Genomic DNA, 12574 nt, shown 5'->3' on the forward strand with positions numbered 1-12574 from the left:
GATTGACTTTATGGTATGTACAAGAAATGTAGAAAACTTTATAGACAAAATCAGATATGAAGAAACAAGTTTGAGTATCATAAGTTTTTATTTTTTACTCTGGATTGTAAGATATATTAAAGTGTGAAGTTGTAGCTGAGAGGATAAAAGGATGTGATCAGTCACAGTTATTGTTATGGATCTTCTACATCTGAATATGAATGATTCGGCTCCCAAACTGCTGGAAATGTGGGACGTGTTCTAACGCTTCACCACCATAACTGATTTATCCTGGAAAAAAGGTCTGAGGAGAGACTCCTGTCATACACCAGACCTGGTGAGTGTCTTATTCTTAATGCTGAAAAACACAACAGGACAGAATTACAGACAAATTTAAACACATTGCTTATGAACAACAGAAGCATAAATACACACATTAGATGTGACATTTTACAGCACACAGTGAATATTACTCAATATCATACAGTAAAGAGACAGTAAGTCAGTAACTCACTGTAGTATCTCCAGTTTACAGTGTGGATCCTTCAGTAGATCAGAGAGCAGCTTCAGTCCTGATTCTCCTGTTTTATTATTCCTCAGATTCAGTTCTCTCAGCTGTGATGAGGAGCTTGACCTCAGAGCTGAAGCCAGAGCAGCACAACCTTTATCTGAAATACTGCACTCCAAAATCCTGCAAGAAAGAAAACCTTCTCACACTTAACACACTCAGTTTTAGTATTGAAAACATGAATTCCACAAAATCTTTATATACAGTACATTTACTCTCCATCTCATACACACAACAATGACAATATATCAGATCACTACACTCTCTCTCTCTCTCTGTGTGTGTGTGTGTGTGTGTGTGTGTGTGTGTGTGTGTGTGTGTGTGTGTGTGTGTGTGTGTGTGTGTGTGTGTGTGTGTGTGTGTGTGTGTGTACCTCAGTATCTCCAGTGTACAGTGTGGATTCTTCAGTCCATCAGAGAGCAGCTTCACTCCTGAATCCTGCAGTTTATTGTTACTCAGGTCCAGTAGTCTCAGACTGGAGGAGTTTGAGCTGAGAACTGAGGACAGAACTCTACAGCTTTCCTCTGTCAGATTACACCCAAACAGACTGGAAGAGAAATTATGAAGTGTTTGATTTATTTCTCTGATAGTGAAATGAGATGTTTCCATCAGTGAGAAATAAAGTGTCCACCTGAACACAATGTTCTAATGTCAGGGTAAAAATATAAAATGAACATCTGTGTACAGATGTGACAAGTAAGAATGCGCATCATGGTGAAAACGTTCCTGCGATTTCTCACCACATCACATTCTCTAGCGCTGAAAACACATGACCAATAGAGTTCAGTCGTGTGTAATTCTGTCACGTATACTGAAGCCAGTAATATGCTTGGTTTATTTAATTCTCTCAACTTTCAGAGTATATACTTTAGTCAAATTTAAATCTTTGTGACCTCCTGTGCAGACACGTTATTCTCTACATCTAAAACTATGACCATTACATATATATATATATATTCTGTAGTCACTGTTACAATATTTATATACTTGAAACTTTCACAAATGGGGTTTAAATAGTCCATATATGTTTTACTCATTTAATATCCTATTTGAGGACACAGAGATCCAGACCTCTGTAATTTCTTCTTATTAAATAATAAAATGTGAAGCTCTTAGTCATATAAAATAATTTCCCAAAAACAAAAACTGTTGAAATGCTGGGTGACTAGTGTAACAAAGGCCAGATAGAGAGAGAGTATGTAAACCTGACTTCAATATGTTTTCTATTGATGAGCTCTTAGTAGTTGTTCAGTCTCTTGTCATTTCAAGACTTGATTACTGCAACACACTGCTGGCAGGTCTACCTATGAACGCCATTTGTCCTCTGCAAATGATCCAAAATGCAGCTGCATGGCTTGTGTTCCACCTGCCAAAGTTCTCGCACTCGCATGTTGTGGGAAGCACAGCACGTGTATTTCTTGAAAACAAGACATCAAGAATCCGCATGAAATCAAACTATGTTTCCCGTGAAGCTGCGCAAAAAGAAGCACATTCTTAATAGCCACATCTGTATAAACTTGGTCTGCTCTTGGACAGTTATTTCTCATATTTCTAGTTCACTGAAGTCCCTCCTGTGTAAAACACGTGACTGCTTCGGCTGCTTTTCACTGACTGCAGTAGAGTGTGTGCGAACAATGTAATTGGTTAGACCTGCTAAAGGAATTCACCTCTTGCTGAAGGAGAGCGGTACTGATTCTGTACAAACTGGGACACGTGGTTCAGTCTGAACTGAAGGATATGATGGAACAAGACGACACATTCATTCAGTTCAGATGCGAGTCTTGAACAAGAGGAGAAAGGGGCAGAGTCATGCTATGAAGAGACTGTAGCACTTTGGAGAAGTTTTATATCTGTGTATCTGTACATTCATCTACAATCTTTAAAATATTTCCCCTTACTTGTGTGTGAATGAGAGAGGTAGACCTACTGATTCTGAACAAACTGGTAATTGTTGTTCATGAATGATCTCGGCAAACGAACAGGGATCTGCTGACTCACTGATGTGGTTCATTCAGTTCACCACAAGAAGAGAAACTTTTTTAATGATCTGTGTGAATGAAATAATGACTTATTCATAATATCTAAAAACACACTCACTGGTGTGGTTTAATGATATAATTTACAGAAAGAGTCACTAAATGAATCAGTGAACGAATCTGAACGGAGCATTTTGGTGAACAGAATCCAATGACGTCACTGAGATGAATATAAATGAGCAGCTCCAGTTCTGGACTGAGTTGGAGCTTTGGGGAAAACAGCATCATATAATACCATCTCTGTACAAGTCTGTACAAGTTTATCAGAGCTTTTTATCTCTTAATGATCTTCTTAATGTTCGATTTTCTGTTTGATTTTTTATGTCTAATGACTTTAATATTGTGCTGCTGTTATTTAACATATTTTATCATATTTAATATATATTGTATATTGTTTATACTACAATATTTTTCTATTGTAAAGCATGTTTGAAGTTTGAGTTTAAAAAGTTTCTATAAAAATAAAGTTATGATGATTATAATTATTACGTAAAATTTATTAAGATATAAAGATTAAAGTTTGTGTGTGTGTGTGTGTGTGTGTGTGTGTGTGTGTGTGTGTGTGTGTGTGTGTGTGTGTGTGTGTGTGTGTGTGTGTGTGTGTGTACCTCAGTTTCTCTAGTATACAGTGTGGATTCTTCAGTCCATCAGAGAGCAGCTTCACTCCTGAATCCTGCAGTTTATTGTTACTCAGGTCCAGTAGTCTCAGACTGGAGGAGTTTGAGCTGAGAACTGAGGACAGAACTCTACAGCTTTCCTGTGTCAGATTACAGTCAGACAGACTAGAAGAGAAATGATGAAATATCAGAACACTGATCTCAAACACACACAAATGCAGTCATAATCCAGCTAAAGTAGTGTGTTTGTGTCACACACAAATCAGAGGACAGGACACCACATCAGCACATTTACAGGAGCAGGGACGTCTTTCTGCACTCCACAATCTTTCAGCTACAATTTATTATAAGACCATTAGATCATGTACATAACACACACATGTGAGAGCGAGCAGCCTACAAACACACACTGGTTAAGGTGGTTGGTGTGGACCTGAGTACAGGTGGAGTGTTCACATACGTCCAAACAGATTTGAATTAAAGAGATAATTTGATCTTTTAACCTAATAAATGATTCTTTATAATTTTAGAGAATTTAGATGTTTAAAAATCTATCATTAATCATAAACAATGTAAATAAAGGATATTATAAAGAAAATTGTATACACTATTATGTACACTATATGTATATACAGTATTAGCTTTAGATGGATAACATACAGACATATTCATTTGTTAAATCTGAAACACTGACTATACACATAACAGGGAAATCTAACCCAGCCTGTAGGTAACAATCTAACACAACACTCCCACTACTGTGTGTTACACTAAAGGATTTGTGTAGGTGGGCTTCAGGTGGCTATAAGTGACATGGTACTTCCTGAAGAGTGTAGTGTATATTGTATAATACACAGTGTGGAAATAGCTTTGAACAGCACAACCTCCCCAAAACTAACAAGGCAAGTGAAACGTCCGACTCCAAGGTAGCTTTCAAAATCAAAACACATCATTTAACTTCAACAATTTAACTGTCATTATTTTCTTCTTTTAAGGAACACGCTTTAGACAGAAATGTGTCAGATAAAATTACAATACACCTTCCAAGTCAGAGTTTTAACCCAGGACTAGACAAAACAATCTACAATCTAATTCACCTCTGTAACTCAGTTATAAAACTCAACTTAAGCTGAATACAAGACCATATTCAATACAATAAAGAAAATCCACCTTCACTCTTTCCAGTATGGTACAATTCAGTATTTTGTTCCAAGTGAAATAAGGGCTCAAGTGATATTAGACCTCAGTGTCTGTAAACCTTTAGTAAACCTGTAATATTTTATCAGTACTTAATGATGAACAGAGAACAAAACAAGTCAAAACAAAACAAGATACAACTTTGTACAAAAAAATACAGATTAACTACAACTGCTTATAAATAAAGACAGTTCAAAGCTTAAAATCTCCAAAATCCACAGAAAGGTTTATAAGAACGAAACCTGACGTTTCATCAACAGTAACAGTGATAAACCTGACCGACCGTCACTTGCAACCATCTTTGTGTTCACCATCTGTTTTTACCACATCCACCATCTTCTGATGCAGTGAACCAGACAAAAATCTGTGTCTATAATTTAACTACAACAGATTAACAAAAGTCATGATCCAAGAACAAGAATGTGATCAGTCATTAACAGTTTGGTGTCTTTGTCGAGCTCCAAGTAGAACAAAACAGGACTTTTTAATAACAGTGGTCACGACACTACACTCACCTGTGACACATTATTCATCCTCTCTCTTTATACCTGCTTGTACACTTGATAAGCAAAGAACAAAATGAAGCCCATCAAAATAAATATCTTCATAAAAAAGTCACGTGTTAGAGAAAGAAAATATTCATCACACATCTGAGTTCGCTGCCTAGCTTGTTTCTAACATAATAAGAAGATAAACCTGAACATTTTCCCACTTCGTCTGTCGAATGTGTCGAGGTCCAAAATGATGATTGATGTTTTATTTACTGTAATGAGTCTGTCTGTGTTTTTGCCCGGTTTCTGTCTCCTGTCTTGCCCTGCTGTTGATTGTTTGCTCCGCCCACTCATTTGTTACCATGGACACTAATTGCACTCAATCTTTTCCACAGGTGTGTTGTCTTAGTCTCTGATTGTCTCTGCTTTGTGGTTGGTTCCTGTTTGCTATATCTACTCTGTTTGTTCACTTCCCTGGTGTTAGTTGTTGTTGGTATGTTGTGTGTTTCTGTCGATGTTCCCGTTGCCTGTTCACTCTGTGTTCTGCCTTGTGTTGCCTGCCTGTTTATCTGTTTTGTGTTGGATTATTAAAACTCTAAGGGTGCTTTCACTCCTGCCTTGTTTAGTTCGGTTGAATCGTACCAGCGTTCGATTGCTCATTTGGTGCGGTTCGTTTGGGCAGGTGAGAATGCAGCAATCGAACCCTGGTGCGCACCAAAAGCGGACCAAACAAGCGTACCAAGGTACGCTTTCAAACGAACTCTGGTAACGTTCGTTTTGTGGTGAGAACACGATCCGAGATCGAATAGATGTAACTGCAAAAAGTATTGTGCACTTTGGACTAAACCAGCTGCCTTAGTGGGTCGTTGGCAATATTTTCGGAAGATGAACATGTCACGGTTTTGCAAAAGTAATGCTCGCCGCCTCCTGAAGTGTCTTGCGATGCGTCTTCGCCGTTTGCAGTGCATTACAATGATATTTTCAAGCTACATCCGCACTTCATACTGAAAATTAAGACTTTGCATAGAGTGCTGTATACAAGCGATGTACAGTAGTAGATTACAACCACGAACATAATTGCTGCGTGCAGTCGTCTCTCCATGGTGTACTGTATGCTGTATTTTCCTCTTTTTGTTTACTTCCTGAGTTTCGTTGAAATTTCCCGCACGTTTATTCTGACCAATCGAGAAGCAGTTTAGGAAATATGCTCAAAGACATGTGGCCAATGAGTGATGTGGATGTTATCACATGACTGGATTTTGAGTCGTTTCAACTGGAGCGGAACAGAACGATCAGTGTGGTGTGAAAAGGAACCAAAACTGCTAAAAAAAAAAAGCTACAATGGGTCATTTTTTGCTTTTGGTCCGGACCAAATGAACCTAACTATAGGTGTGAAAGCACCCTAAAAATGCATTTGGATCCTCACTCACCTTTTGTCTCATCACGACAATTTACCACGAGCTCAGTCCTTGGTAAAGTTTAGGAGAAGTGCAGACTGAAGGAGACTTTTGTTTTTCCTTCATATTGGGTTAAATTTCTAAAAACAATTTGTTTTATTTTTATTACAAAGAACAATTGAAGGAAAAAGCCATGACAGAGTGAATCTCCCCACAACACTGTGTCACACACAACAAAAGATGAGGAACGTGAACATAAAGGGTTACTTGAAAGACATTAGAGTGTTTTAATATTTATTTTTTATATTTTCTATAATTTCCATATTGATCCCATTTTGTCATTCTTATGTTTTTCTCATCTGTGAGAGTTTTGTTAAATGTCTTTCAAAATAAACAGAAAAGAAAAAGACTTTTACTGGTGTTTAGTTCAGAAATGTCTTTAGTTCTTAAATGCATGCAGTTATTTTGTCTAGATATAAATTTTAGAGAACACTTAATTTCTAATGATTCATATATAAAAGCTATAAAATGACTCATATATTATTATAAGATTTTGTCCATGTGGCCCAGCCCTCAGTTCAGATATAACATGTTAGTGTAAAAAGTGACACAATCTCCTGTAAAAGCACCAGAGGTTTGTTTAAAGATGATTAGAGTAACTATTAACAAACATTAATCCAAACAGTGCAGTTCAGTGTTACATTAAAATAATAAACCATGCAGTAATACAGTTATAAATAAAAATACTCACACAGCTTTTCTGGAGGCTTTGACCACTGGCAGCAGCCTCAGAAGACATGCATCTGATCGATCATATTTCTTCAATTCAAACACATCCAGCTTCTGTTCTGAGTTCAGTAACACAAACACCAGAGCTGACCACTGAGCAGGAGAGAGTCTGGTTCCACTGAGACCCCAGACACCTCCTCTGTTCAGGTAAGTTTGTACTTCCTGCACTAGAGAATCATCATTCAGTTCATTCAGACAGTGGAACAGATTGATGGATTTCTCGGGAGATGGATTCTCCCTGATCTTCTTCTTGATGTACTCCACTGTTTCCTGTTTGCTGTGAGATCTGCTTCCTGTCTGTGACATTAAGCCTCGTAAGAGAGTCTGATTGGACTCCAGTGAGAGACCCAGAAAGAAGCGCAGGAAAAGATCCAGGTGTCCATTCTCACTCTGTAAGGCCTTGTCCACTAAACTCCTGAGGAGATCAGACATGTTTGACTTCCTGAAAAGATCAGACAGATCAGAGGTTTGATGATCTGTTACATTTCTTCTGATGAAGGAGAGAAACATGTATAAAGCAGCCAGAAACTCCTGAACACTCAGATGTACAAAGCTGAACACCTTCTCCAGGTGAAGCCCAAACTCCTCTCTGAAGATCTGGGTACATACTCCTGAGTACACTGACACTTCTCTGACATCAATGCCACTTTCTCTCAGGTCTTCCTCATAGAAGATCAGGTTTCCTTTTTCCAGCTGGTGGAAAGCCAGTTTTCCCAGTGCCATGATACTCTCTCTGGTCTGCTGAGGATCAGGGTCACATTTCTGATGGTACTTTTGGTCCTTGTGTTTGATCTGAAAGATCAGGAAGTGTGTGAACATTTGAGTCAGAGTCTTGGGGATCTCTCCACCCTCTGCTTCACCCAACATTCCCTCTAGAACAGCAGCTGAGATCCAGCAGAAGACTGGGATGTGGCACATGATGTAGAGGCTTCTTGAAGACTTCAGGTGTGTGATGATTTTATTGGCCAGGCTCTGTTTACTGATCCTCTTAGTGAAGTACTCCTGTTTCTGAGGATCACTGAAGCCTCGTACCTCTGTTACCTGGTCTACACACTCAGGGGGGATCTGATTGGCTGCTCCTGGTCTTGTGGTTATCCAGAGGAGAGCAGAGGGAAGCAGATTCCCCTTGATGAGGTTCGTCAGCAGCACATCCACTGAGGCTGACTCTGTCACATCACACAATATCTCATTCTTCTGGAAATTTAGAGGAAGTCGACACTCGTCCAGACCATCAAAGATGAACAAAACTTTGTAGGAGTCACAGTCTATTGATTCTAGTTTTCTCATTTCAGGGAAAAAGTGATGAAGAACATTCATCAGACTGAGATTTTTCTGCTTCATCAGATTCAGCTCTCTAAATGGAAGTGGAAACGTGAAGGTGACGTCCTGATTTGCTTTTCCTTCAGCCCAGTCCAGAATGAACTTCTGCACAGAGACTGTTTTTCCAATTCCAGCAACTCCTTTACTCAGCACAGTTCTGATGGACTTGTCTTTAAAGAGATCATTACATTTGATGGGTTTCTCCTGTGTTGCTGGTCTCCTGGACACTGTCTCAATCTGTCTCACCTCATGTTCATTATTGACATCTCCACTCCAACCTTCTGTGATGTAGAGCTCTGTGTAGATCTCATTCAGAAGTGCTGATCTTCCACACTGTGAGATTCCTTCATTAATTCTTTTAAACTTCTCTCTCAGTTTGGACTTCAACTTTGTCTGATACACAGAGGCGAGTTCTAATAAACAAAGTAATATCTAGTTTAGTAATAAATAGTTATAATGCAAAATCTTTCACATCAGCTGCACTGCTGATTGATGTACTAAATACTGTATTATTGAAGGAACAGGACCATTGTACAAAGTAACCAAAAGCTGGACCACGAACAAAACAGAAAAGCAGCAAATACATTTTTGTACATGATACTAAAATTAAAACTATTTCCTCTCTCTAAAGTGAACCTGATGGAATAAAGTCATGACTCAGAGCTCTTACTGTTGTGCAGTGTGTTAACGAGATCTGTGTGGTTCATGTTCTTCAGGACGTGAAGTGTGATCTTCAGCGCTCCCTCTCTGACACTGTGAAGATCCTCCTCATCCTCCACCTCCCTCTCAGTGCATGCTGGGTAATCTGGACTCAGGAGCTTCCTAAACTTCTTCAGCTCATTCTTTATCAGAGTGATGACTTTGTGTTCCAGCTCCTGATTAGAAACACACAGGAACAGATGTAAATATTATCATATTACACAGTAAGAGATGCTTGTTGTAAAAAATCTTAGTAGAAATAATTAAAATATTATTCCTTACAATACTATAACCAAAGTAAAGTATTAGGCCTTGCAAAATATTCATTCATTCATTACCGCTTTATCCGAACTACCTCGGGTCACGGGGAGCCTGTGCCTATCTCAGGCGTCATCAGGCATCAAGGCAGGATACACCCTGGACGGAGTGCCAACCCATCGCAGGGCACACACACACACACACACACACACACACACACACACACACACACACACACACACACACACACACACACACACACTGTCATTCACTCACGCAATCACACACTACGGACAATTTTTCCAGAGATGCCAATCAACCTACCATGCATGTTTTTGGACCGGGGGAGGAAACCCCCGAGGCACGGGGAGAACATGCAAACTCCGCACACACAAGGCGGAGGCGGGAATCGAACCCCGACCCTGGAGGTGTGAGGCGAACGTGCTACCAACTAAGCCACCGTGCCCCCCTGTCTTGCAAAATATTACGATTGCTATTATAAGACATATGTAGGTGATGTTGTAGGCCAAAGATGTTTATTGCAACCAGAATCGGGGCTGTCAGGCCTAGTCAGTCTGAGCACATTTGTAATAACAACTTGTTATGTAGAAGGGAAAAAACCATGGTTTGCAGACCTTAGCTCATAAATTGTTATGGAAAATGAAGAACACCATGGTTCTCAGACCTTGGTCCATAGCAATAACATGTTATGTAGAATGAAAAAAACAGTGGTCCACAGACCTAGGCCCTGAAAAATAAGGGGAGGAAAATCCATAAATGGGCATATGGTGCTCATAAACTTGTTGTGCAGACTGAAGAAGGCCCAGGTGTTTAGTCTGAGGTCATGAAAAATACAGGGAGGAAAATCCATAAATGGGCATATGGGTGAAAGGTAATGGGAAATGTGTATTTAGAAAACATAGGAGGTAATGCTGGTAAATAAGGTGATATGGCACCTGGGCTCCTATGAGCGCCAGGGTATATATTGAGAAGATATCTGAGGTTTTTTTGGTTCTTCGGGGGCGAAGGTGTGTGTGCACGTGGGGGCGCGTGTGCGCGCGCGGGGCGCGTGCCCGTGGGTCAAGGTGGGTGTTTTTATTTTTGCAAGGACATCGCAAGAGTTCTTTTTTTTTTTTCTTGATTTATTTTGCATGACATGCTCTTTTGGGGGGTTTTCATTTGTTACTTTTAATTTTTCAACTTTGTTACTTTTAATTTGGCAATTTCTCTTAGAATTTGTTGGCTGTTTGACCACAATAAAGAAGTCATTCTCATCCAGGTCTGAGGAGTTTTCTCAGTATTTTTGTAGTAATTATAGAGTTAACAGTTAAGTTTAACAAAAACAGTCTTTAGTAACCAAAAAGTCTAAGTGTGGAGATCACCCTGCGATGTGTCGACTTGGAGACCGGCTCTGAGTTCCGACATGCTTTTATATTATAAAATTAAGTAAAGTCTCTTTTTTATTATCACAGTTAAGACTTTCTGATTACCCTTAATGCTGCTGCACATCAAGACATTACAAGTGATCACAACACACATTACACACTTTAAAAACAACACACACACCTTGAATATGGAGTCCAGATGATTTCTGCTGCTGTTTGATTTCTTCTTTTGTGGTCTGTGAACAAACAAAACACATCATGTAACATGGACTATTTGTATTCATAGCTGCACAAATCACACACTAATAAATACAGAGACAGATATTTAACACTATCTTCTTAACACAATACAGTGATTTCAGGATTTCCTAACTGACACCAACATGTTTAGAAACAAATGTTTGAATAAATGAATAAAATCTTTTATTGTCATTAATGTCCCAGGTGTAAATGTTCTTCTGTAGCACCACAGACCCTCCAGCTCAGGGACTGCAGACTGAACTGAACTCTTAAAGCACTTTCCCTCACTGCCAGTCCGAGAGCTGCAGCACTGCACAGTTTAGTGTTTTACTGCTTCAACACCTGATAAAGCTCATGAAGGGCTTCATAATGAGACGAGTGAGTTTGATCAGGTGCTGTAAAACACCTCACTATACTGACCTCACATCAGTACAACTGTCTCTGGCTCTGAAGTAAATTGGAAGTCCCATTGACCAGTCACTCTTCATGGACACACAGCTGGGTTGTGGTGAGTCTGATCTCTTTCCCTCCATTATTCTAGAATTACAACAGAAATATCAGCAATAATTATTAGCACTGTTAAACAATGTGTTCATCATTAAACACCAATAATTCCATCTTTTTAATTCAGATCCAATCTGTACACTTATTCAAACAGGAGACAGGCCTCATAAGTCAGGAATTACACTGATATCAGGAGTCCCAATCACAGCTAACTGACTCAGCTGGGTCTTAAAGCCTGTAGAGTTCACTGACACAAAGCTATGCTGCTCTTATGCTCCACAATACACATTCCTTTTTACTCTTCTCTCAGTGAATGATTGCTGGTGAATGTAAAAGTAAGTCACCTCTCGTCTTTCTTTAAGTCCTGTTTTCCAGACACACTCATGTTGGAGGTCATGACTCCTTCTCCAGATTGCAGCAGGACACACGTTTATTCACTCCAACATCCGTGTGGTAAATTAAACCCTGAATCAGCACAGAGTTCACTTACAGGAAATAGTCATGCTATCAAGATATAAAACAACCTGTGTACATTAAAGATTCAGTACAAACCCACAAAACTCTTCTGCATTTAGTGTCACTTCAGTGTCTTTATATATTAGAGCTTTAGATACTCACTGTGTTTTTACTCCTGAAATCTTTTAGTTTTCACTCGGCACAAAATGGAGCTGCTGACTTTCACTTTCATTACAGTTTATACTGCAGAGGGGGGAAGGGCAGAGACACACACACACACACACACACACACACACACACACACACACACACACACACACACACACACACACACACACACACACACACAAACAAACAAACATTTCTATACCCCTAACATACCCCTGTTCTGTTCCATACCCCCTGTTTTGTTCCTCCACAGTCACCTGGTATGAAGTTCAGGACTTAAGACTTATATCTTTGACTTTATATCTCAGAACGCTGACTTTTTCCTTGCGACACACATCCACTAGATGGCGACATCTGACCGCAGTCTGTGAACCACACAACGTGCTGCATCTGTTACTGCGCTCTGTCACCAAACTTTTATCCTCAACATAAGTGTGCAGATCATTTCACGTCAACAAGGTATGATTTTA

General features: G+C 39.4%; 1 protein-coding gene across 1 annotated transcript; it reads right to left on the minus strand.

Annotated features, from left to right (window-relative positions):
- Nucleotides 1–277: 277 nt before the first annotated feature.
- On the minus strand, nucleotides 278–12154 carry LOC125140930 (NACHT, LRR and PYD domains-containing protein 3-like). The gene is made up of 10 exons (XM_047811838.1): nucleotides 12099–12154; nucleotides 11825–11984; nucleotides 11397–11513; nucleotides 10918–10972; nucleotides 9065–9269; nucleotides 7037–8807; nucleotides 3192–3365; nucleotides 921–1094; nucleotides 494–670; nucleotides 278–337 (listed from the first exon to the last, which is right to left on the minus strand). The coding sequence occupies exons 2-10, from the start codon at nucleotides 11875–11877 to the stop codon at nucleotides 301–303; spliced, it is 2763 nt and encodes a 920-aa protein (XP_047667794.1). The 5' UTR covers nucleotides 11878–11984; nucleotides 12099–12154; the 3' UTR covers nucleotides 278–300.
- Between the last annotated feature and the right edge of the window lie 420 nt (nucleotides 12155–12574).

The sequence above is a fragment of the Tachysurus fulvidraco genome, chromosome 3 (assembly GCF_022655615.1).
Source record: "Tachysurus fulvidraco isolate hzauxx_2018 chromosome 3, HZAU_PFXX_2.0, whole genome shotgun sequence".
NCBI lineage: Eukaryota > Metazoa > Chordata > Actinopteri > Siluriformes > Bagridae > Tachysurus > Tachysurus fulvidraco.